The following is a 24,387-nucleotide window of genomic DNA, read 5'->3' as shown; positions in this document are numbered from 1 at the left end:
TTTACACAGGTATGTTTAATGGCATGATAGATATAAAATTCTTCAATAAGGTAGTTTTTTACAATTGGCAAATCTTAAATGTTACTAGTTGGATTTTACTAGTGGATGAAACAGTTCTGTAAACTAAGAACAGTAGTGATGATCCAACATAGCCTTGTTTTTATTGTTGAGTTCTTTTCCATTGATCAAAAAGGGAGGACAGGTCTTCCTAGCCTCTCCTCCCAGCAGGCTTCTTAATGAGTGAAACACTTATTTAGCTGAGCTGAAGAAAATTCTCTTTGTGCATCTGCAGATGTCAAAAGCTATTTTATCATTGATGCTATGTTCTTTTTCCAGGTGATGAGCGAATCATCTGGCATTAGCAGTTAGCTTGTGTTGGTTGAATGTTTTTAATAAAATTATTCTCTTAGACTTTGAGTAGGGAACAAGTCTCTTTCCACACTGAAGCTAATTTAAATTTAATTTTTTTAACCTTTTTTTAAATTATAGTTTACGTAAAAAGAAAAAGGTTTTTTTTCTTTGTTATTGTTTTATTTTTATGAAATCAATCTGTATTTCCCCGTGGTGTCAAATCACAGTCACAGCTTGATGCTGTTTTGTAGTTTTTATTCTCTGGCAGTGAATTATTCTGGCATAACATACATTTAGTATGGTAAAATTCACCTTCCCTTTCCCACAGCTGTACATAGTAATATCAGAAGCTTTCGCACTGTGGTTTCTTTGTTCCTTCATCACAGAATAAGAATTAGCAGATTTTGTTATGTCCGTAGTTGTTTTGTGAAGGCTGCACATTGTGTGACTCCTTAAACTTAATTCCAGCTTTGAGTGCAGCTAAATTTCCAACATGATGTTCAAATGCCCTGTTGCAGTACTGACCTTTTGGTCCCATCAGAGTCTGAGCTCTGGCCAAAGAGTGCTGAGATAGTTTGAGTTACTGGATTGGCATTTCAGCATTGCAAAAAAGTAATAACAGAAATTAATGGCACACTTTCTATAGTGATTGGAAGCAGTTCTCTGGTGTGACTGAGATTCTGCTCCTTTGGGAATCCAATAACCATTCCTTAATGCTAATGAAGCACACGAGTTAAGTCTGTTGTTTTCCCTGGAGAACAGGGTTTAATTCTCCCAACACTTCAGTTCATTTCTTTGTCTGTTAATGTGGTGATTGACCCTCATAGAAACTGGGAGACTCAGGTGGATGGCTGTGTCCCCATGGAATTCTGGTGTTAGTGGTCTCAGGTGGGTAATGGTTAGTCTCTCTTTCTCCAGCAACCTCTTAGGATCCTAGAGAAAAGAAGATGGTGTGAGGAAAGGACTGTGCTTGATTTGATGTAGGCTAATGAACCTTCTTCAGGCAGCTGCACGTTTTTTCTCCATTACACCTAGCAGAGGATTGAAGAAGAAGTAATTTCCTAGGCTTTCAGCTTTCCGAGGCCACTGGCATCACTTCTGATGTGGGAACGTGCTTTTCACCAGCCACCTTTTATTATCCCATCTCTGGCAGGGATCCTCAATTAAGGTTGCCAGTTTTTTTTTTTCCTTATGATTTATCTTCTAGGGCTTTGGATATTCTCCTCCTTCTCCCTTTCTCTCCCACTTGCAGCTAAAAAACAGAGGGATTGAAAGAGTCACGAAAGAGCTGGCAATGTTCAAAATCCTAGGCTTAAGATAGTGAAACCTCAGTGCTTGCAGTTATTTCTGACTGCTGACCTATTGTGGAGGTGGCAGTCTGCAGTGTGTTGAAGATAAAATGCTTTTCTTTCCTGTGTGTGCCTTTTGCTGTTCAGACTTTCCTTCTGTGTGGGCAGGAAGTTTTCATTGCAAGAGTTATAACGTGAGCAGGACTGGATGAAAGGATAGCTTCTTTGAGAGCTGGAGGAACAGTTCCCTCTTTGGAAGAGCAAGGCAGGGACAGCTGCCCCTAAAGGTTCCCAGAATATCAGGGCTCCTCTGTCTGCTTCAGAAGGTACAGTATAAGAAAAACTAATGTGGCTGTTCCTTGGTTTGAGAGGGATGCTGCCATTCTTTCTGGCAGTAGGGTGTTAAAATCCTACTGGATAGGTTGAAAAAGTGTCAAGAATATGTTTGTGAAGGGTGGAACAACTGCACTGCCAGTTGAGACCACTGGTTTGGTGGGTTTTTCTTACTGTTTTTAAGATAAAGAAAATAGAGAGGCAAATAGTACCATAAATACATGTTAATCTCTGTACAATTTCTGGAAAAGCTAAATAGATTAGTGTATAAAATGGACATGGTATATGAGTGATATTGCAGACTGTTGAAACATTTTTCTCTGATAAACAGATCTGCTTAGGGAATTTATTTTGTGTTGTTGCCATGGTGCCTGAGCAGTTCCCAAATATTTGAATGGAGGGGAGATTACCTTTTCCTTCCTCTCTAGCCTACAGGAGGAACAGCTTGATTAGTCTGTAGGGATGCTTGGTTGTGCAAGTAATGTAAACATTAAATTGCATTGCAATGAACACCCATGACTGTTACTTTTTCCAAGAGCGAACCCACTGCATTCTGTACTGCTCAGCTTTCTCCCACTGACCAGTTTTATACTGGGCACAGACAGGAAGAGTGTGGAGAATTGAGTGAGCAAGAATTTCTCTGTATGCCTGGAAAACACAGAGGTTTATCCCATCAAGAGTTTCGAAAGCTGTCAAGCAGCATCTCAGGAACATTGTCTGGGATTTAAGCAGAGAGAGGAAAAGTGCAGTTAAGAAGTTGAAAGAATTTATGTTGCAAAGCCATGTTTTATAGCTTATGGATGTACTAGTTGTGGAGCTTGCCTTCTCTGCAGTGTTTAGCAGAAGTAGGTGTATTTTAGTTACTGTGATGATGCTGCTGAAGTCACTGCACAGTGGAATAACACTTGGTAGTTGATGTATCATAACTCATGGTGTCACATCAAGCATTGCAAAGCTTGGAGTCTTTGGAGTGTTTGAGCTTCAGATGTTTGCTTCATCTCTCTCTTCCTTCTAGTTAGTACAACCTTAAGGCACATATGGTTTGAACGTGGTGTTTCTGTATATACCAGATACCCTGTAGTGTGGCAGAATTTGAGAATAGCCCCAGGCACAGGGAATGCACTTGTCCTCTTGTGGTAGAACCAGAGGGAACACGTTGGTTGAAGATGGAAGTAGGATTTTCCTCCCAGTGCTGCAAAATTCTCAGTCATGAGGTCAGTTAAAAATCCCGTGAACAGCGGTGTTCTGCAGAGAGAGAAAGGATACCTTTGTTTGATGGTAATGACCTTGTAGAGGAGAAAAAAGTACCTTAGAGGAACTTCTTCAAGAGCTACTTACAGTAGCTGGCTTTTGCTTCACTCCAACCTCATTCCCTGTTTCTTAAGTGCATGCAGTTGTTTGGAAGGGGTAGAAGACAGGGACTTAAATAGCAGGGAACGTGAGTGCCTTGGTGATGGACGTGACATGCTCCCTACCGGGAACAGGCAGACAGAATGTAAACTGTTGATTATTTAAACTGGTAGCTTGGATGTCCTTCTCTTTGTTTCAGTTTCCTCTGGAGCAATGTTTGCTGCAGGTCAAAGTGTTAACCGGTAGAAGGTACATTCAGCTGTTGTGCAGATAAATGACTAGTGAGCAATATGAGATGGAACTATTCCTTTTTGTTTCAAAGCACATCAGGATTTCTAATGCTGCTTGCATGTGCCCAAAAGAAGCAAACCTGTGTGTAACTGCACCTCTTCTCCTTGCTTAAAGAATTTTGTATTGCCCCTTGTTTGCTCTGATGCTTGATGAGAAATGCAGCTCCTATGGCAGCTTGATAGCTATCTTTTTATGAAGGCCTTTGCTAAATGAAAATATTCTCATAGCCTGTTACATTTAGACTAGTAGTCTTTGAAATAGGCTGTGCCATGCTTGCGTCAGTTCTGCGTGTAAACAGCAGATGATTTTTGGATTCCTCTGTCTTTCATCTGCTAAGTGGTCGCCGCCCCTAGTCCCCGAAACCTGTACTGAAGCTTTATTTTAAAGAGTTTGCTGTGTCTGTGCTTTGAGCTGTTAGCAAGCTCTGCTACTAAAGTGCTGCATAGGGACTAACATGGTAATTGCATCAGTGGTGCTTTGCATTTCCACCTTTCTTATCTTCTTCCTTGCTCCTGCCCCTCTAGTCCTTCTGCCCCACCCCCAAACCTGGTCCTGCCAAGCTTGGAGTTCAGACAGCAAAGTCTGTGCACACAGGTGTGGGAACCTGACATTCATAAGGGGCTCAAGTCTGACAGTTCTCTGTGGATTGAGGGGATAATTTAAGGGAGAAATGCAGCAGGAGAAGGGTGGTTCTTGTTTCTGTTGATACGACAGGTGGGCTGGAATCGAAGATTATCACTTGCAGTGATGACTTTTGCTGAGTAGAACCACACACCTTATGGCATCTCAGTTGCGTTTTCAGTCTTCGGCTACAGCAGAAGGAAAACAGAAAAAGTAGATTTGAAGTGTCTCATGGGAAAAACAGCTCCTACCTTCTGATGGGGGGTTCTGTGATGACTGCTGAGTTATGCCTGGATTGGGCTGGCAGGGTGGTAGAATTCAGCATGGCAAGCACATTTTGTAAAATTTGTGTGATTTTCATTTCAATAGCTGTTGGTTAATGTTACTGAAGCAGAGCAGTAAATATGTGGTAGCAAATGAACCTGAAATGGGGTCACTGATGCCTTGGTCTGTGTTGTCACTGCAGAATCAGGGCTGGGACATCCTGCAGTAGGAAAAAGGGTCAAGAGTAGTGAATTCAGCTGTGAACAAATGCAGGTGTTTAAGCATTAGTGCTCATGCTGAGGTGAATTTCTCTTTGCAGCACATCAGATGCAAATTGATGTTTCTTACACAAAGCTAAATAGAAATGAATGTGTTTGCAATATTGAAGGGCTGAGAATACTGCTTGTGTTCTGCAGAAGTCTAAATCTAAGGTGAATTTATTCTTTTGTAGCATAGAGGGCAGTAATTTAGAACAAAGCCTGCTACTGTTATTTTGTGGTCGTGATACCAAATGTCTGGGCTCATAAGATTACAATTCTTGCTTTACAGCTAAGCAGAAAAATTACTTGTCTGAACAGCAGAACAGAACTCAGTTCTTCCTGCATATAAGTGCTATATTATCCTGAATATCCATATGATAACAATTGATGCAGAGTGTACTAAGTAGCTTATACTAAAATTTAATAAAATTTAGTCCATTTTAGTAGATATATCTGTACAGATTTTGCAATAGATCTTGAGAACACTTTGCAGATGCAGAAGATAAAAGGAGAGAATTGTTAATATTAGCTGGAAATCTTGAATCCTTAAAGCTGTTTGTTGTTCAGCTTTCAGACATGAAAATTGCTTATTTTTTAAAAATACCCTTTTTGTCACTGAGTTTCTATGCCAAAACAAAGAAGAATATATTTTTGCCATGGAGCTCATAGCAAATAGAGAAGAAAAGAAAAAGAATACATATAGGCCTTGTTACTGAACAGTCTATGGTAGAGAAATGTTCCCACATTATTAAATAAGAAAAAATAGTAGTTATTTTTTTCAAATGCGATTTTGTGCACCTCTCTGTAAAAGATTCAGTATGAGAAACCTTTGTGGAAGATACTATGAGGATGAGACACTAGTAGAAAAACCAACTCCCTTGAAAATTGGCCTTGAGGCTGTGGTTTTATAGGGGACTGAGCGTTAAATGGACCTCTGTGTTGTTACACGCTCAGCTAAGCTTGGCAGTGGTTAACTAAGCACCTCTACACTTAATCTGCCTCAGCAAGATTGCTGTACAGTTCATGTTAGTTAATAACCATGTCAAGTTATTGTTGTATCCTTGCCATGAAGCACAGGAGACCTTAAAGCAGGGGATGTTAATATATATTTTCACACAGTACAGTATGGATCAGATGCAAGATAGATAGACAAGCTTGAAAAACTTCTACAAAGAAAAGACTGAAACAAATGTTTTGACAGGAAAATGAAGGTACACAGAGGAGAAGTTACTTGGCTTCTGTAATACAGTGGGTTAATGGTCAGTGGTCAGTTAATACAGTGGTCAGATATGGAAGCAAAAGGCAGTGCCTGTCTTGTTATGTGATACTTCCTTGTGTTTGGCAGTCACTGTGTAGAGTTTTGAAGAGAAGCCTCCAAACTTTGGATAAATAACGAATGTATTAATTTTGCTCTACTTTAGTACTTGAATGTAGAGAAATAGAAACATTGTGATTGCTTTTGACATCATTGTGCAATTGCTGTTTCTCCTCCTGACACCACCAGTGACTTTAAACTCCTGGGATAGCGTGTTCTTATGGAAACTCCTGTTTTCTCTAGTACTACTTTTGCATGCTGGTGTGAACACATAAGACCAGATTAGAAGGTAGTTAAGGCTCTGCACTTCCATTAGTTGTCAGTGGTGTCTTGTAGTTTATATGTTTTCTGTGGATTTAATCGATACTTGTACCTGTTTGAAAAAGTGGAGAAAAATAAGGAAATTGGCCCAAAGTATCCCCAAATAAGCTACTGTGAAGAAGTTTAACTCTGTCCTAGCCAAAACCAGTACCCTTGTGTTGTTTTGCATTTGTAAAATTTACAGAAGGTCCTGTGGTACTTAGTCAAGTGCTCAAAGTTGGGTGGAAAGCAGAGCAGGGCTGAAGAGTCAATATTCAGTTATGAGCCTTTTTGGTAACTGTCTTGGTATAAGTAGAGGGAGTAGCAAAGTGACTTGGTTTATTGAATAATGCAAAGTATGTCCTTTATGCATTTTAGATGAGGAATGGTTAGATGTTGGTGGTTCATGTTTGTGGCAAGTTGAACGCAAACATCCTCTTGAGGGACTTTGTTGGAGTGGGAGTTCTTTGTTAGAATGGACTGTCTCTTTTCACTTGGACAGATGTTGTGAAAGAGAAAGTGAATATGCAGCGTAACTGTAACAGCACTTTACTAGAACTATAAGCTGTTCATGTGCTGATTGATTTATTTTTACCACCCTTTTCTTCCCTATATTATATTTGTGTTAATCAAGATGCTGTCGTTTGAATGATCTCTTCTGTGACTATGAGCTGAGATGCTGGAATTACTTAATTAATAAATATTGTTTGGTAGCAGAGGTGCATCAAGCTCAATGTAGTGCTAAGCCTAATTTTACAATTCATAAACTCAGCAGAGCCAAATCCACATATCTCACTGTTTGAACTAGTAAGAAACATCAAACACATAAATTATAAGCAGATGCTCATATTTTTATCATTGGTATTTATATCTGATATAGAGTGGATTTAGCAGTTGGGTTGACTTAACTGGTTTCATGAGGCAAAAATTGTAGAAAAACAAATGTGTAGAGGGTACAGGGAAGAACATAGAATAAAGCTGACATTGAGAAGAGAGAAATGGAATAAAATTGGTGGTGCATGCAATGGTCAGCATTTTATTTTTTTGTGTTCATGAGTGTGATCACTAAATAATTATTGTCAGCAATATAGTTACTTTTATATTGGTGTTTTGACATAGTTTCTTCAATTTCTGTTTTTAAATTTACAGTATGATCAACAGGCACTGAAATAGAAAAATAGGACCCTGTCATAGAACTAATTTCACTGTCTGGTTTGGAGAGAAGGAGGCTGAGGGGTGACTTCATCACTTTCTGTAGATTCTTAAGGATGGGAAGTGGAGAGGGGAGTGATTTAACTTTTGGTCAGCCCTGAGGTGGTTGGGCAGTTGATCTGGATGATAGTTGAAGAGACCTTCAACTGAAATAAGGTAGGTCTAAGATGGCAGAACTAAAACCACAGAAAAATCCCAGGTCTCAGTTGTTTTGCTGGGTTGAATTAAAGGCCAACGAGCCTGTTAAAGGATGGAGCCTGTTCCTTGTTAACTGAACCTGGGATGAAGTCCTGGCTTGCATTATGAGTTCATTTTTACTCGCCTCCCACTTCCTGTGAAAATAAAAACGATTCTTGCAAAAAGCCCAAACTAAACAACAAAAATTAAACCCAAACAAACCCACAAACCCAAACCAAACACAAGTTCAAATAGTTATGTAAACCTGGAGTTGCTAAACACTTTCCCTTTGTGTTGCAACAGCTTTTTGCAGCTGATCTTTCTTTTCAGCCTTCCCTTCCTCCCCCTGCAGTTTATTATTCTGTCCTCTACCTTAGACATATCTAACACCACTAATTCCTCTTCTCAGGTTGCTCTTCCATTTCCTTTGGCTCCTAGTACACTTTCTTCCTTTCTCCCATCTCTTAGATTGTTCTTACACGCTTGCCCTTTCCTCATCGCTTTTTCATTTGATTTCTGGCAAGAATTTCATGTCCTATCAGCAGCTCTGGTCCCTTGTGCAAGGATGGGATCAGTTGATGTCCATGGATTCTCTATGTAGAAAATGGGAGAATTACTTTGTTGGGAAAAGGGTGCCATTAACTTAGTTTATGTCTACAAATCTACCTCTCCCAGAGCTCAGTGTTTGTCTTTTGACATTTGAAGTACAGTAAGGAAGATGTTCAGGCAGTGGTAGCTGTTCATGTATTCTGAATGTTGAAAATAATGACACACTATTTGGTAAGCAATTTATATAGCACAGCATAATTGTATGGAAAGTAAGAGGACAAGAATTATTTTTCTTCCTTGTAGATCTTTTGGTCTTCTCCATTTGCAAGTTTTGAAAGGGCATTTCAGAGAGATTTAGCTAGACTGAAGAATAGGGGTAGTGTACTGTAGTGTTGTGTTTTCAGGACTGATGGTGGTGACCTTTCAAACAGGTGATCTCATTTGCAGCCAGAAGTGAGTGTTTGCTATGGGACTGAGTTTTAGAGCAGTTTTGAGGGCATGTGGAAACTAAAAAGGTGGTAATTCAAATCCTAATTCCTAAGGAGCTCTGCAGAACACGATTGGACTTCCTTCCAGTTCTTTGGTTCTCTGTTGATAAAGGGGTGTGTGTATGAAGTTCCCTGATGATTTGCTGATTAATAATCATATAGTAGGTTAATTGTGCCCATTTTATTTGGTAGTCAGATCTAGTAACACATTCTGATTTTTTTTTTTTTTTTTGCATGCTTGGTTTAGATATTTCTGTTTTAGAACACAGTCTTTTTGGTCTGTTAGATCATGTTGTATAAACTCTGGGCTACCTGCAGCTTTGATTTGAGTATGTGTCTTCAAAACGCCGACTTTACAATGAGATAAAAGGCATTTGCTTGAGAAAAATGTAAGGTATAAAAATACTCAGGAAGTTTAGTGATGAATCTTACTTGGGAACTTAGAGAAAATGACTCAAAATCCATTAGTACATCATCAGTCACACTTATATAGCAAAGACTTTGTGGGGGCTGGGGAAGCTGGTGGGAACAGTGGGATTTAGTTACTAAATATGTTGTCAATGGGACCTTGCCTAGACTTCTGTATTTCAGACCAACAACAGACATCATTTTAGCGGCAAACTACTGTGATGATAAGGAATATTTCTGATGTCTCTGATAGTTGGTGTGGATGACTACAGCTCAGAGTCTGATGTGATTATTATACCTTCAGCCCTGGACTTTGTCTCACAAGATGAAATGTTGACGCCTTTGGGAAGATTGGACAAGTACGCTGCAAGTGAGAACATATTTAACAGGTATGCTTTTTAAATGTCCTGTCTGGCTAATGGTATGCAAACTATTCATCTGATTCAAATCTGACTGAAGTTAATTTGCATGGAATACAAATTATTTCAAAAAACCCAACACCTTTATGAAACTCTTCAGTTTCTGCCCCTCCTGTTTGCTCATGCGCCTCCTACTTAGAGAGAGCAAAATGTTAATGATGACAGAAAAACATTAGTTCACCTTTTAAGCACCTGTAGTAAAGGACTTCTTGAACTTCTTCATTAATTGGAGCACATAGTTCAGTTTTTTTTGCAGATGCTGACATTCCTGTTGGCACAGGACTGTAAGGAGATAGTAAACTCCATCCATAACTCTGTGTGAAAGTGAGTTTAAGAAAATACTTCGTGAAAAGTCAGGAGGGCATTATGAACAGTCGGGATTGCCAAGGGAAACCCAAGAACTTTATTTCAGAATCAGCCTCCTCTGTAGTGTGAAGTTTGAGTATTGCTGTTTCTGGTTATTGAAAGTGAACTTGGCCAATTAATACTGTCTTCTGCATTTCCCCCTTTTTATTTCTGTAATGCCACTGAGATAGTTGTTTCATTTAAAAGCCACAGGTATTGTAGCATACTTCAGACAGACACACATCCCACCCTATCCCCTTGGCACTCAGATGCTCTGCACTCCAATAGAGAAATTCAAACCCATGGTTTATTTTAATTGGATCTGTAAACAGTAACAGGATCACAGAAATGTATAAAATATGTTCACATCAAGATTTTCTGGTATTTTATTTGAACAGGGTTTAGTTTGGGCTTCAAGTAAGCTTTTAATGAAGAGTGTTTGCTTTTATGTTGAATTCTTAATACAGTAATATGCAGAAGCAAAGTCTGTGATCAGCCACCCAATAGGATTGTCTCTGTTTTCTTGTTCGTGGCCTGGGCTTGGAAAGAATTTAGCCCTGTTCCTAGCTTTAGTCACGTGAACTGCACTTCAAATTCCACACTACGTGTGTGAACATACCATGGAATCGAAGCTGAAAACTGCAGAATGGTTTCTCTTGTTATAACCTGCATAAACCTGTATGCACAGATGAGTTCTGAAATACACCTCATTTTCAAATTTTGTTTTTTCCTGAAATCGAAAGTTTGCTATATTTTACAATTTAAGATGAAATTGGCACTTATACTACCAGGAGAGACTTTTTGCATGTTTTGACTTTTCATGGGGAGGGGAGGGAAGGAAGAGGAGCCTTCAAGGCTCCAGGTAACAATTATGTAATAAAAGCCAGTAGGGAGAACAAACTCAGAAACTCAAGTTGTATGTCTTGAATTTTAACCAAGAATTCTGGTCCTAATATTTTACTTGCTCAGCTAAGAAAAAATTGTATCTGATTTCTCAGTATGAGTTGCATTGGATGTGGGGCATGCATATACTTGGAATCTTTTTAATTGCCCTCTGCAGCTTTATGCATCCTGTGCATTTCCTGATTTTTTTTTTCTGTGTTAGCCTGTTTGGATTATTTGTGCTGGTACAAACATTTTTTTTAATCATAGCTCTCGTTGTAGGCCTATTGTGTTATGTAGCATAAGAAAATACAGGAAATAGCAAATTATAATTATTAGTAGTATAACTGTGAGTAGCACTTAGATCACAATAAATGATAGTGACTACTGCAGTCAGTTTATGATGATTCAGCATTAGTCAGTCTCAGAATAACAGGGGGAGGAACTGGAGCATTTAATAGGAAAAAGATTAATTAAATAACATTTGTTTATTCCCATGTCCTAGTATGGTATGGGCACATCCAATAACTAATGAGTAGTTTAAAGGGTTTAAAATTCTGGGATTGAGTTAATGTTTCGGTTGTTTCTGTGACCTGGAACCTGCATTTCTGCAAAAGCTTCATATTACACATTCCAAACTCTTGAAACATAATTATTGAATCTGGGTAAATTAGGGTACGATTTTTTTCCCCTTTAATTGGGTGAATTTTCTTTTAGTATGGCAGTTTTTTATCTTTAAATTTCATTTTGGGTCTTATTTCCTCTTTGCATTTGGTTTTATTGTCCTTTTCAATCTGGTTAATCATCTACCTGTGCAACTTACTTGCAGTCTGTGATTGTATTTAATGATTAAAGTGAAGGGATTTTTAACAACTGCTGCAAAAGTCTAGTCTCCTTTAAGTGGATTCCTTGAGTACTCATGACTTCTCAGCCACTTGTTCCAAGATGGAAATGGATCAGTGTCTGTGTCCTAAAAAAATTCAGGAGATGGGGCTTGGAAATAGGAATATCTTTGTTTAAATCTGTAAGATTTTTGATGGGATTAACTGAAAGAGAGAGAGGGGTGGGGAATCCTTTAACAGCTTGCCAAGTGGTGTAAAGAGTTGCTTTGTGACAACTTTGGGTATGTCATGGTTTACATTTTTACAGGTTTTGGTGTTGCTCTTGAGCATCACAGCTATTGCTTAGTCTTTGAGAATGTAGGGGAACCTGACAAATGTTACAATAAATGCCCCCTGTTGTGTCTGTAAAATAAGGCAAGTGGGAGTCTGGCTGTGGTGTGATTATTGAAGAGGCAGCCTCCATATCAGATGTGAGAAGCATCTCTAGCATATGCCTTAATAATGCGCCATCACTTTGCAGCAAGAGTAGATGTGCAGAAAGCCAAAGCTATCACCCTAAAACACAGGGTCTTCTTGTGTCTGGTAGCACTGGTGTATGTACAAGGATGATGATTCCCTTTTGCCACTTGCTTTAAAAACCAGTTGCTAGTTGCTGTTGCAGTTTGGAGCATAGCTTTTGTCTCTTTTCTTTTTCCCTGTTAAAATCCCATGTGGGTTTTTGCCATGTGGGAACTTGCTTCCATTCCTCATTAAGAAGGCTCAGAAATGTAGAGCACTCACCGGTAAGTCTATTTGGATAGTGAGGCAGTTCCTGAACACAGATCCTTCATTTTCATAAGCCTATGAGGAATTGTTGCTGCTTTTTCTCTTCAGACCAAAGCACATCTTGGCAGGAGACTCTCGTTCATGAGTATGGTCAGTCTTGACTATCAAGACTGTATCTGCATATCCATGTAGATTATTTGAAGCTGTCCTCTTGCCAGACTTCTGTGTGTTTTGAAGTATGTCTTTGCTTTTCCCTTGGGAGAATATGTGATGTCCTTTGAAAAACTTTTTGGCAACAGAAACTTAAAATACTCACAGGACAGCAGTAAGTGAGGATGTACTGGATCTCGAAGAGAGATTAGGCATGTGTGTGTACTCACAGCCTGAAAGTAACACTTTCACAGGAACTTCATTTAACTGTGTATTTCAAAACTGGGGACTTGCATGCATGAAGTATCCCCACTAAAGCAGAGGAATGCTGTAATTACAGGAACCCTGCTGTAATGTATATGAAAAACCTCTCTAAGACAGTTTGGTGGGGTGTTGAGACCACTTTGCCTTATTTTTATTTAGGTGTGATCAGATTGAAGTTGATTGAGAATTTGATTGTCCACAGCTGCAGTTGTTTTTCTCTTCCATTCTGTCTCTGCAGCCTAACCCAGGGTAGTTTCTTTTTTCAGTATTTGAATACTGACATTAAGGAAATGCTAAACTCATGCTGAAGACATGCAGGTGAAACTATACTGGCCTTGTTCTGACAGGGATATTTCTCATAATTGTAGTATAAATTAGGTTATTTCTCCCGATCTCTGACTTTACTCTGGTTTTTGTCTCAGTGTTTCTGATCCTGCTGTATGTCAAAAATAAAAATGTAGTAAAAAATGAAACAAAGCTCAAAGGCGGTTTTTGCCCATAAATTTGCAGGTCTGTGCATACCAAATAAATTACTTAAATATAACAATATAGCTTGAGAAATTTTACTTTTTAAATGTATGTTAAAATGATTTAAGCTGAACTAGCAAAGGACAGAACTTTGCCAAAACACTAAGAAAAGTCATAATTACAATCCTTGAATGTACCTCTTCATGTTTAGCCTTTCTTCTTAAGGGTACAAAGATGTTGATTTTGAAATTGAGAGTTTATTCTGAGTATTCTCAGAGCTTGTTTTGGGAAAACACTGCCAAGTTCAGTTACTACTGCCAGTATTGATTTAAACACAAAATGTCATTGGTGCTCTCAGGTATGTGCTGTGACTCTTTGGGATGTCTTGTGCAGGGCTGAGAGTTGGACTCAATGATCCGTATGGATCACTTCCAACTCAGCATATTCTGTGATTCTGTGAAATTTTGATTTACAAGTTCTTAAAAAATGGGCAAAGAAAAAAAAGTATCTTTTTTCTTTTATTTTTCTCTAATTTTATTTTAGTTTTTTAAGCATATCCTTATTAGTTAAATGTGCTCCTTGTGCAGATGAAGTAAATTCTAGAGTAGAAATCTATTAAAGGGATAATGATGTTCAAAGGGGTTTGAATAAGCAAAGCAAAGATATTTATAGTTTTTCTTAGAGTATATTCTGACATCCTATATTTTGTCTGTGTGTACAGTCTTCAAAATACCTGTCACCTGCACATGGGCATGAAGGCAGGGTGTTTGTAATCTATTCCTATTTTGTCCTGCTGCTAATTGGAGTTAAGTGTACCTACAAGACACCCTATCAGTTTTCCCTGTGTTGGACAGGCTCATGAAATTTTGAATTCTGCTGAATGTCCTCCACTTCTTCACATAGTAATGGAAGTGCTTGTACTGCATGCTACATTGCAGCCTTTGACCTCTGGCCTTCCTTTGGTGTGTAAACTATTTAGTGGATAAAGAGATGTATTGCTGCTTAGGTGGCAGTCATAGACCAAGCACACCTTGGCAGAACTAGATCGCTGCCTGTAATGTTTGGAGAACGTGAGTGGCCATCATATCCCTGAACACAGGATGGATGGATGGATGAATTAATGGAGTGAGTTTTGTGTTTACTCTGTCATTACTGGCTGCCTACCCAGTTAGGTTTGCTAAAGTGAGTTTAAATTACTCTGGTGCCCTTTGTTATTTTGCTTTTTACCAGAATCTGCTTATTGTAGATGTAGATCCATTGATTCCTTTACAAGCTTAAGAGGGAAATCTGGATGCAGGTGGGGACCATCCTACATTAAGTGCAGGGAATGAGTTGAATGGCTTTAATAGATAGGTCAAGTCTACTTCAGGTTAGGATTTCTGTTTTCATCTTCTCCTCTTGAGCAAGTCTATGTCCTGCATAGCCACATGTCCAACCCACAGGAGCTAGTGAAGACACTGTGAGATTCAGCCACTAGAGTCCAGCTCTGTGAGGAGATGAGTCTTCTCAAAGCTCCCAACAGAGTAGAGAGCCATTCCATAGTCCCCAGGAGTCACATGGGATTTTGAGCTGTTTCTTAGATGGGCTGTAGCACTGTTTACTGTGGTTCCTTACTTGCTGAGACTCAGTGGGTTAGTTGACTTGTCTCTCACTTTCCAAGACTACATTTAATATGTAGGAGACATGTGTCCACACAGGCTGGTTTATGAAATTGCTTCATTTGTTCCTCTTCTCTTTTCAGAGGTGTCCAGCCCTTTAAAAGACCAAGTCAACTCTGCTTCTAGGTTAGTGTGTCATGCAGTCTGTTTCCCTCCCTTAGGGTTTTGATGACTGAATTTTAACTGTGTATCAAGATGTCAGCTGAGGGATGTACTTCTGTCCAGTTGAAAAGAGTGAGGGAGAGGAAATTTGTTAAAAGCAAATGGTTTCTTAAGTTTGATTTTTTTAGAAGGTCCTATACATCTCTATGTCAAAACAGTTTAGTTCTGCTAGTGGCCAATGTGAAATACTTAAAATTCCGATTTTCAGTGGGAGAAAATGTGTGCTTAGCTTTGGGAATTCATGGAAACCTCCTGCCTTTTTCTGGTTGCATGGAATTGTGAAGTTCTTGAGCTTCCCTTGTGCACTAAAAATGTAACCATCTGATTTTTTTATCAGTTGTTGTCCACTGCTCACGTTCACTGCTTGTAGTGAACATAATAAAGTTTCGGTATGCCTCTGCTCTTGTCTCCAGCACTGCTGTTCATCAGCAGTGCTTCTACCTAGGCTACATCCTACGAGTGTTCCTGTCCTTCAGTTCTGGAAATTCCTGGCACTTGACACTTGCTATTTCAGCATTTTGTTGAGTTGCTCCAGGGCATTACCAGATCTACCAGTGTCTTGGACGCTGTTCCGTTCCACTATCCAGGGATAATTCTGCTAGCTCTCTGAACTGACATGTAACCCACGTTATCCAATAGGGTGAGAAAAGAATTATCCCATTGCAGGCTGTTTTTGTGGAGAAAGGTTGGTTGCCACACGTTCCCAGCTGCATTTAGGGCTATCTGGGTACCTGATGGGTATGACTTTGTAGCATAGGCTGTGGCAGAACCGTGGAGGACAAAATCCCAAATCTGACTGGATCTCGTCACTCATAAATTAATCCATAGAAAATTTTCTTGCACATTCGAAGTAGTAACTGAGCTGATTATGACTTATTTAGTATTTTCTTAATGTTTCTACTTTGCTTAATGTATGTCTCAGGTACACATGGGTTGGGTGGTAGTGTTTTTTCACAGTATGTAGCCACTGCTCACAGTATATACCCATAGCATTCGAATGAAGTTTGACTTTAAATGTCACCATTGATATGAAAATCTTCAGCTTGAGTGTTCATGCTTTTGTGAAATAAATTCAGAATTCTGTTTAAAAACATTTTAACGATACTAGTGTTACTTTGCTTTGTATGGAACAAATTAGGGGCCTCATAGATGAGGATGGAAGGCTGATTCTGACTTCCTATCATTCGGTTCCTGTTTGCCCACTTAGCAGATGATTACTATTTCTGGTCTTGGTGGCTGGTTTCTCTTATCCTTGTAAATGAAAGGGATACTTTTAATGTTACATTTAAACCTTACAGTTCTTTAGGATTATGGCACATATCAGAAGTAAGAATTCCCAAAGCAGGGCTAACTAAATTTACAGACTTTAAAGTGAATATATATAAAATTTTATTTGGTGTAAGAAATTTGTATGATTGCACACCTTTTTGATTTAGCTATATTTCTGGACACAAATAATGCTGATTTTTAATCTTTCTTGTAAACTAGGCAAATGGTGGCTCGAAGTTTGCTGGACACTTTGAAGGAAGTCAGTGATGATGAGAGAGATTGTATTGCTGTGTTGGAGAGAATCAGCAGATTAGCTGATGATTCAGGTAGGTAGCACTAAACATTTTACTGGGTTGATGTGTGAAATTCAGAGGTGCTGAACCTGTGTTTAGTACAAGAGCAATATGTTCTTTCTCCAGTATTCAAACTAGGCTTCTGCAAATTCAATAAAATAGTGCCAAATTTAATTATCATTGATTCATTAATTTTTCTTAATCATCCCCCAAATGACTTATTTCCTTACTATTTTCATCAACAGATTTACACCCCTTCAAAATGTAGGACTGCAGCTTTCAAGCAGTACATGTTTAGTAACTTTTATTATGCACTTTTGCTACTCAACAGATCTACATGATTATTTTAGATTTGTAGATCAAGATCAGTTTATTGCCTTGAAAATGAACTTGGAAACCATCTGTGCAAAACTCCTATAAGTTTTGATAGAATTTAAATGCTAAAGTTGTTCCTTTAGACCTTTTTGGGCAACCAGGTGTGAAGGTAAGAGAAGCAGCAAGAATTGGTGAAGGGGCAAATAACAGAATCAGAGGATGGTTTGGGTTGGAAGAGGCCTGCCATTGACAGGGACGTCTTCCACAAAACCAGGTTGTTCAAAGCCCCATCCAGCCTGATCTTGTACACTTCCAGGGATGAGGCATCCACAACTTACGGGTAACCTGTTCCAGGGCCTCACCATTCTCATAGTGAAGAATTTCTGCTTTGTTTCTAATCTAAACCTGCCTTCTTTCAGTTTGAAGACATTACCCCTTACCAAGTCACTCCATGGCCTTGTAAAAAGTCCCTCTTCAGCTCTCTTTCAGGCCTCCTTAGGTGCTGGAAGGCTTCAGTAAGGTCTCCCCAGAGCCTTCTCTTCCCTAGGCTGAACAGCCCCAGCTCTATCAGCATTCTCTCATAGGAGAAATTCTCCATCTCTGTGATCAGTTTCATGACCCGCTTCTGGACTTGCTGCTACAGGTCTATGTCCTGCTTATCTTGGTCCCCAGAGCTGGATGCAGCACTCCACATGGAGCCTCACCACAGCAGAGGGGCAGAATCCCCTCCCTCGCCCTGCTGGCCACGCTGCTTTTGATGCAGTTCAGGATATATTTGGCTTTCTGGGCTGCAAGTGCACATTGCTGGGTCGTGTTGAGCTTTTCATCAACCAGCACCTCTGAGTCTTTTTACTCAGTGCTGCTCTCAATCCATTCTCTACTAACGGTGTATTGGTACCAAGGTTTGTCCCAACCCAGGTGCAGGACCTCGTTTGTGGCCTTGTTGAACTTCTTGAGGTTCACATGGGCCCACTTCTCAGGCACATAGAGGTGTCTGTGGGTGCTGTCCCTTCCCTCACATCAGTCCCACCACAGAGCTTGGTGTTGTGGGCAGACTTGCTGAGGGTGCTCTCCATCCCACTGTCCATGTCACCAACCAAGATGTTGGTCCCAGTATTGACCCCTAAGGAGCTCCAGTTGTTACTGGTCTCCCCTTGGAGATCAAGTTGTTGACCACAACGTGAGTGCAACCATCCAGCCAGCTGTTTATCCACTGAGTGGCCTTCTGTCAAATCCATGTGTCTCTGGTTTAAAAACAAGGACGTAACAAGGTGGTGTCAAATGTTTTGCCTCAGTCCAGGTGCATGATGTCAGCTGCTCTTCCCTTATTTACCAACACCTTAACCCCATTGTAGAGAGCTAGCAAATTTGCCAGGAATGGTTTGACCTTAGTGAAGTTGTGTTAGCTCTTACACATCACCTCTTTATTTTCCATGAGCCTTCTCACAGTTTCCAAGAGGATCTACACCATGATCTTGCTAAGGCACCAAGGTGAGACTGGCCTTGTATCTTCCTTTTTTCTTTCTGAAAATGAGCGGTTTGTTTTCCTTTTTCAGTTTGGTGGGAGCTTCATTGGACTGCTACAGGTCTCAAATACGATGGATAGTGGCTTAGCCACTTCTTCTGCCAGTTCCCTCAAGACCTATGGATGCACTGCATCAGGTCCTGTGGACTTGTGCACCTTCAGGTTCCTTTGATGATCTTGAACCTGATCGTCTTCTCTGGACACTTCTTCATTCTCCCAATCGCCACCTTTGCCCTCTGGAACTCAAGTGGAGAATTAGCCACTGAAGACTGAGGGAAAAATATCATTGAGTACCTCAGCCTTCTCGAGGTTTGGGGTAACCAGGTCTCCCACTTTCATCTGGAGAGGGCTCATATTTTCCCTAGTCTTCCTTTTTTCACTGGTGTACCTATAGACCCCTTTCTTGTTGCCTTGACATCCCTGACCAGTTTTAATTCTTTGAGGGCTTTAGCTTTCCTAACCCAATCCCTGGCAGCTTGGACAATTTTTCTGTATTCCTCCTGGGTTACCAGTCCTTGCTTGCACCCTCTGCAGGCTTCCTTTTTTTTGCTTGTGTTTGTCCAGGAGTTCCGTGTACATCCATGCAGGCCTCCCAGTGTTTTTGCCTAACTATTTCTTTGTTGGGATGCATTGCTCCTGCACTTGGAGATCCCATGGTACTCCACCAAGCAAATCCCTGAAGATGCGAAAAGTCTGCTCCTGCAGTCCAGTGTAATGAGCTTGCTGTGCATCCTCTTTGCTTGAGTAGGAGAGCTCTGTAGATCCAGTGTCTGTTGCTAATCAGTATATTGGGACGGCTGAGTGTTTGGCATAAAAGGCAAAAGCAGGAGAAAATGAAAAACAAATATGAAAGAAAAGGAGTGCTTCAAAAGTGATCGGGAAGTGGATGAAGGGAAAAATGGCGTGGAAAGAGCTGTAACAAAATTCTGGCTTAAAGATGCTCTAGAAAGAATTACGGGCTTGATTTCAGCGTAGCCGATACGTTTGACACACCAGAAGGAAGAAAGTCTAGCAGCAAAACATCAGAAAAGATCTGGTCATTCTTTTGTTGTTGTTGGAGTGCTATTAAGAGAAATTTGTGTTAAATCTTGAATGAGAAGAAAATGTTTCTTCTATTTAATGACTGTTAGTTTTTCTCCCTTCTTTTGGAACTGCAGAAGATAAGGCTTTCCAAGGGTAAAAATACAATCTGCTGATTTCTGTTATTCTGTCATTACTGTCTTAATTTAAAATGCATGGTTTTATTTTTCTGAGGGAATGTCCTTGTTTAGCCAGGAAAAGTAGCCTGTTGTAAGCATTACATAATTGTATTGAGTACCTCTCCAAGGGTTCTTCAAAAGGGAAAAAACGTCACTATTCACTTACAATAAAATGTGTCTTTAATTGAGAACAGTGACATACTACTGTTTATAGAATGCTTTCTTAGCAAAGCTCTGCTTCTGAAATCTGCATATACAGTTGCCTGTTTGTGTAGCCCTGTGAATAGTTTTGAGCATCAGAAACTTTCTGAAGCTCCACTTCAGTTTAGAAAATAGGACAGATGTGTCCAAGGGAAAACGGCCTCTTGCAGCAACTTGTAGCCTTAGGCTTTTCATTGGTGACCAGCTAAGTGTGTCAAATTGAAGTTTATTTAGGCAGAAAAGTAGTGGAAGCCAAGAGTTGAGCTCAAATCAATTTGCTGCCTTTAACAAGGGTGGGGTACATTTTTAGTCAGGGCTGATATTTTCTCAGCATCAGTAAAAGCAGCAGTTCAGGCTTTTCCTGCATTGTAGAAGTTGTTTCAGATCTGCCAAACTAGTAGTGCTGGATTCTGCAGCTGCCCCACAAATTAAATTTCTGCAGACTTAACTGAGTCTTGTGCCTCGAGCAGTTGCAGTATTGGACTTGGCTGGTTTCGGTAAGGCAAGTTATTAGAATATCCTTGTGTTTTAAACCATGTGAAAATTCATTAGGGGACTAGATCTCCTTTGTATCTTCGTAGTATGTGTGCTTTACTATTACTCATACTGCAGCACAGTGGGTTTTGTTTATTTTTTTCTGTTTTGGCTTTTTGGTTTTGTTGCAGGAATTATGGTTTTTATGTTGGTGTATGTTTAAGGTTGTTACTATTAGACTTGTTACTTTTTGTCCTGCTTCTTTCCATTTAAAATATTTTTTTTCCAATTTGTCCATAAAACATACAAGCCCCTGAATTTGGAATAAGAAAATACTGTAAAAGAGCCTGTGTGTTTTAACTCTCTTGGTTAGAGCAAGATATTTGTATGATTAGAGCCATCCTGGAGTCAAACTTTCATGTTTAAATGTTTAAACAAATAAAAACAAACTTGAAGGTCAAACTAAACTATGACTAAGTACAAGTCTCTTCATTTCTAACTGTTGTTGCTTGTCAGTCTTATGCCAGTTCTTTTAACATTTGGGGCTCTTAGTTTTCTCTTGTCAAATCAAGTCATAGAAAGCACAGTACTTTCCCCCTTTTTATTTTTTTTCAGTAGTTGGTATAATGAGGTTGGGATTGAAGAATATACCCAGGATACACAATATCTGTTCTCTTTCTGGGCTACTGATGATGGTTTCCAAAATAGAGGTACAGCAGTGAACTAGAAAATACCAGCTTTCCTAAAGTTGCCAAGGGAGTCCTCTGTCCTGTTAATACCTTGCAATTTCAGAAGTCTTGTAGTTGGGTTGATGGTTTTTGGACATGGTCTTTGCTTGAAAGAGAATCAGTCTCGGGGTTTTTTTTAAATTCTTTGGGTTTGTGGTTTGTTGGTTTGGGGTTTTTTTTTTTGATTTTTTTTTTAGCTTTTTTCAGGTTTGTTTTGGTAGTTTTTGATACTTTTTACCTGGGGCTATGCTGAGACTGCCATTTCTGTGTTTAAAAGCAGGAGAATTTCCAATAGTTTTGATTCTTCATCTACTGTGATAAAACTTTAAGAACCTAAATGTCATCTTGGTTGTCCTAAATACTGTATTAATGTGGAATAAAAATTAATCTTTTCTGGAAAAATATCTGGGTCCAAATATGATTGTAGGATGGAAGAAAATTATGAGAATATGGTTTGCTATGATTGATACTTATCTTGAGATACCAGCTGGCTAGCCAAGACAGATTTTTTGAGGCATCATGGCAAAAGCAAATACCAGCTCTACAATTGATTTTATGAAAGCTTTTTGTAAAAAAAAAAAAAAAAAAAATCTGAAAGAAATAGCTTTTGGTGGAAATTCTTTTGGACCCTTTGAATAGATTTGTAGTGAATTGTATTTTGTGAAAAAGAGTTTTGATTACCATTGTGTCTGTACATACAAATGATACAAAGTGTGCCTTTACCTGACGGGGTAGCATGGACTCTTTCTAATGAATTAATTCCAGTTTATGTGTGAGTAATGAATTAGTTCCAGTTTACACTTGTAGCCTTAGAATCACTATTGTGTTTCTACTGGGAAAAAATACCCACTAAATGTGGTACTGGAAATGAGCTGCTCCCAGTACTGGCAGAACACAGGATTTGTAATTTCTCTGTTTCTTTAGGGATGTTAGGTATGACTTCCCACTTAGATGTTTTTATGGTGTCTTTGAATCTATACGAGCCAAGAAGTAGATTGGCATATAAGCCCAGTGCTTGGCAAATGTTAAATTATCCCCCATAAACCCTTGTTAGATTAAAAATGCTTATCTTTGTATTAAGACAGCTGTGTCTTCTTCATTCTCAAATGTAGACTAGCTACAGGCTTGTGAGGGCTTGAACAAGGGCCTTATGTCTGAGTTTTTCACTTAAGTAAATTAGTATAATTCGAACTTTTTTTTTTTTTTGTACCAGCTTGTGAGTGGCCTAGATGATACAAGATTGCATCATTGTGTGCTGAAGTGCGATTAACTGGCATTGAAAGTTAGCCTCAGCCAGAATTACTGCATTACTGGCATTTTGCTTAGTGTGCAAGAGGCTCCAGAAGCTTTAAATCTTATTTTCTGAAGTTTCTTTTAAAAGGGAGAGTCTGTATCTTCATTTCTAAAATACTTGTGTAATTTAGTTTACTATGAAATAGGTACACATAGGTATCTTTTTAAACAAATGATGAGGGGAAAATAATATGGCATCCTGAAGGGCTGGTGCTTATTTGTCTGAATATAGCCAACTAGGATGTTTTTCTTCTGAGTCAAAAGTAATCTCTTTACTGCGAAGAATCAGTTGTAAATGCAGTTTCCAAAACAGCTGATTTTGAAAACAATTATTAGGCTAATTGATCATTAGGTTTTGAAGCTCTATAATCAGGCTTAATGTGGATGGCCTTACAACCCTAATTACTTAATAATGTACTTAAATGGTTTTATTAATGTAATGTTCAATTACTGCTGTTGGTATTTTGAGACCTGCCAACATTACCTGTCAAACAGCACATACTGCAGCATTTCATTTAACAAAAATCTTCATATGTAAGCAATATTAATGGAAATGCTAATATTTGCCTTTCCCAGCTGCCAGTATCTCCAGCTGTATTTTCTTCCCTTCCCCATCTTCATGTTTCAGGGTTTTCCATACCTCATCTCCCACCTCCTGCTACGCTAAGAACTTTTTCCTGTGCTTGATGTAAACCTCTTTTTTCTCTCCATGCATCTTATGAATAACTAACGGTGACTTTACCCTCCCTCATTAGTCTGTGTTTCACTCGTTGCTCTGCCAGTCAGTAGTGAAATCCATTTCTGGTTAACAAGAGAAAAGAGCCTGACTACTGAAGCAGCACATGCGTCAGACAGATCAGCCTTTCTGCTGGACTCCTAAGCTAAAAGGAATGGGCTCTGGTCACAGTGTATTTCCACTTGTCTAGCTTTTCTTTTATCTTTGAAAGAGGTTGGAAAATCAGAGGGAAAGGTGAAGTGGGAAATGGTGGAAATCGAAAGGGAAAATACTTAGGTTTGTAGAACAAAGAGGGAAATGGAAAGTTATTTTTGGGGAAAGAAGAGGATAGATAAAACTGAGTCAGGGGAGGTTCAGGTTGGATATTAAGAAAAGGTTCTTCACCCAGAGGGTGGTTGGGCACTGGAACAGACTCCCCAGGGAAGCAGTCACAGCACCAAGCCTGATAGAGTTCAAGAAGCATTTGGACAGTCATCTCAGGCACGTGGTGTGACTCTTTGGGGTGGTCCTGTGCAGGGCCAGGAGTTGGACTTTGATGATCCTTCTGGGTCACTTCCAACTCAGGATATTCTGTGATTCTGTGAATTATTCCTTTATAGAATGGAAGTGTTAATGCAGAGCCATACACTTACACCTTTCCCTGTTGCTTACAACCCTTAATAAGAACAAAGGGCAATATTATTAATCTTCAGATGTACTTAAAACATAATTCATAAAAATTATGAATTAATTCATTTTAATTCATAAAAATTGTCAGTTAAAGCATCTTTAACATCATCAGTGGTTGTTCTTCATATACAGTTTTACAACACGAAAACCTTAAAACCCCTCACAAATATAGTGGAAATTCACTGCTGCTTGCGTTTCAGAACGGTCATAGTGGGATGATGAAAACATTGCAGACTTTTTTCTAAATACCTTGTGTTGCTGCAGAATAAAGCATTGTGAAAAAAATCTGGTTGTGGTGTGGCTCTGGAATAATGATTCGATTTATAAATAACTGCTCTGAAGCAATTAGTTGGTATTATACTCTGCAGTTCTAAAATAATCCCCTTTTAATTTCCAGCTGATGGTGGTGCTTTACTTCCTCGTAGCTGAAGTGGAATAGAAAGCGAACTGAAGCCTCAGCAGGGTTGAAATAAACATTACACATTTATATATCCAAGCTGAGTGTCTGTGCTAGGAGTAGCC

At 39.3% G+C, this 24,387-nt stretch overlaps 1 protein-coding gene across 7 annotated transcripts in view; it reads left to right on the top strand.

The window, feature by feature from the left end:
• PPP4R1 (protein phosphatase 4 regulatory subunit 1) overlaps positions 1-24,387 on the top strand; it is a 64,719-nt gene that overhangs the window by 5,280 nt on the left and 35,052 nt on the right. For 4 of the 7 annotated variants that reach the window (XM_066183479.1, XM_066183462.1, XM_066183470.1 and 1 more), the window contains 2 exons: positions 9,513-9,597; positions 16,652-16,758. In XM_066183479.1, coding sequence (XP_066039576.1) covers positions 9,513-9,597; positions 16,652-16,758 — 192 coding nt within the window. Of the gene's footprint in view, positions 1-7,778; positions 9,598-15,084; positions 15,128-16,651; positions 16,759-24,387 lie in introns of those variants that run through there. The other 3 variants (XM_066183487.1, XM_066183434.1, XM_066183452.1) reach the window with 3 other exon arrangements.

Source organism: Chamaea fasciata, unplaced genomic scaffold, assembly GCF_029207755.1.
Source record: "Chamaea fasciata isolate MVZ Bird 193981 ecotype frontalis unplaced genomic scaffold, bChaFas1.0.hap1 SCAF_1, whole genome shotgun sequence".
NCBI lineage: Eukaryota > Metazoa > Chordata > Aves > Passeriformes > Sylviidae > Chamaea > Chamaea fasciata.
Note: the sequence above shows the minus strand (reverse complement) of the source record. Positions and strands in the feature narration are given on the sequence as shown.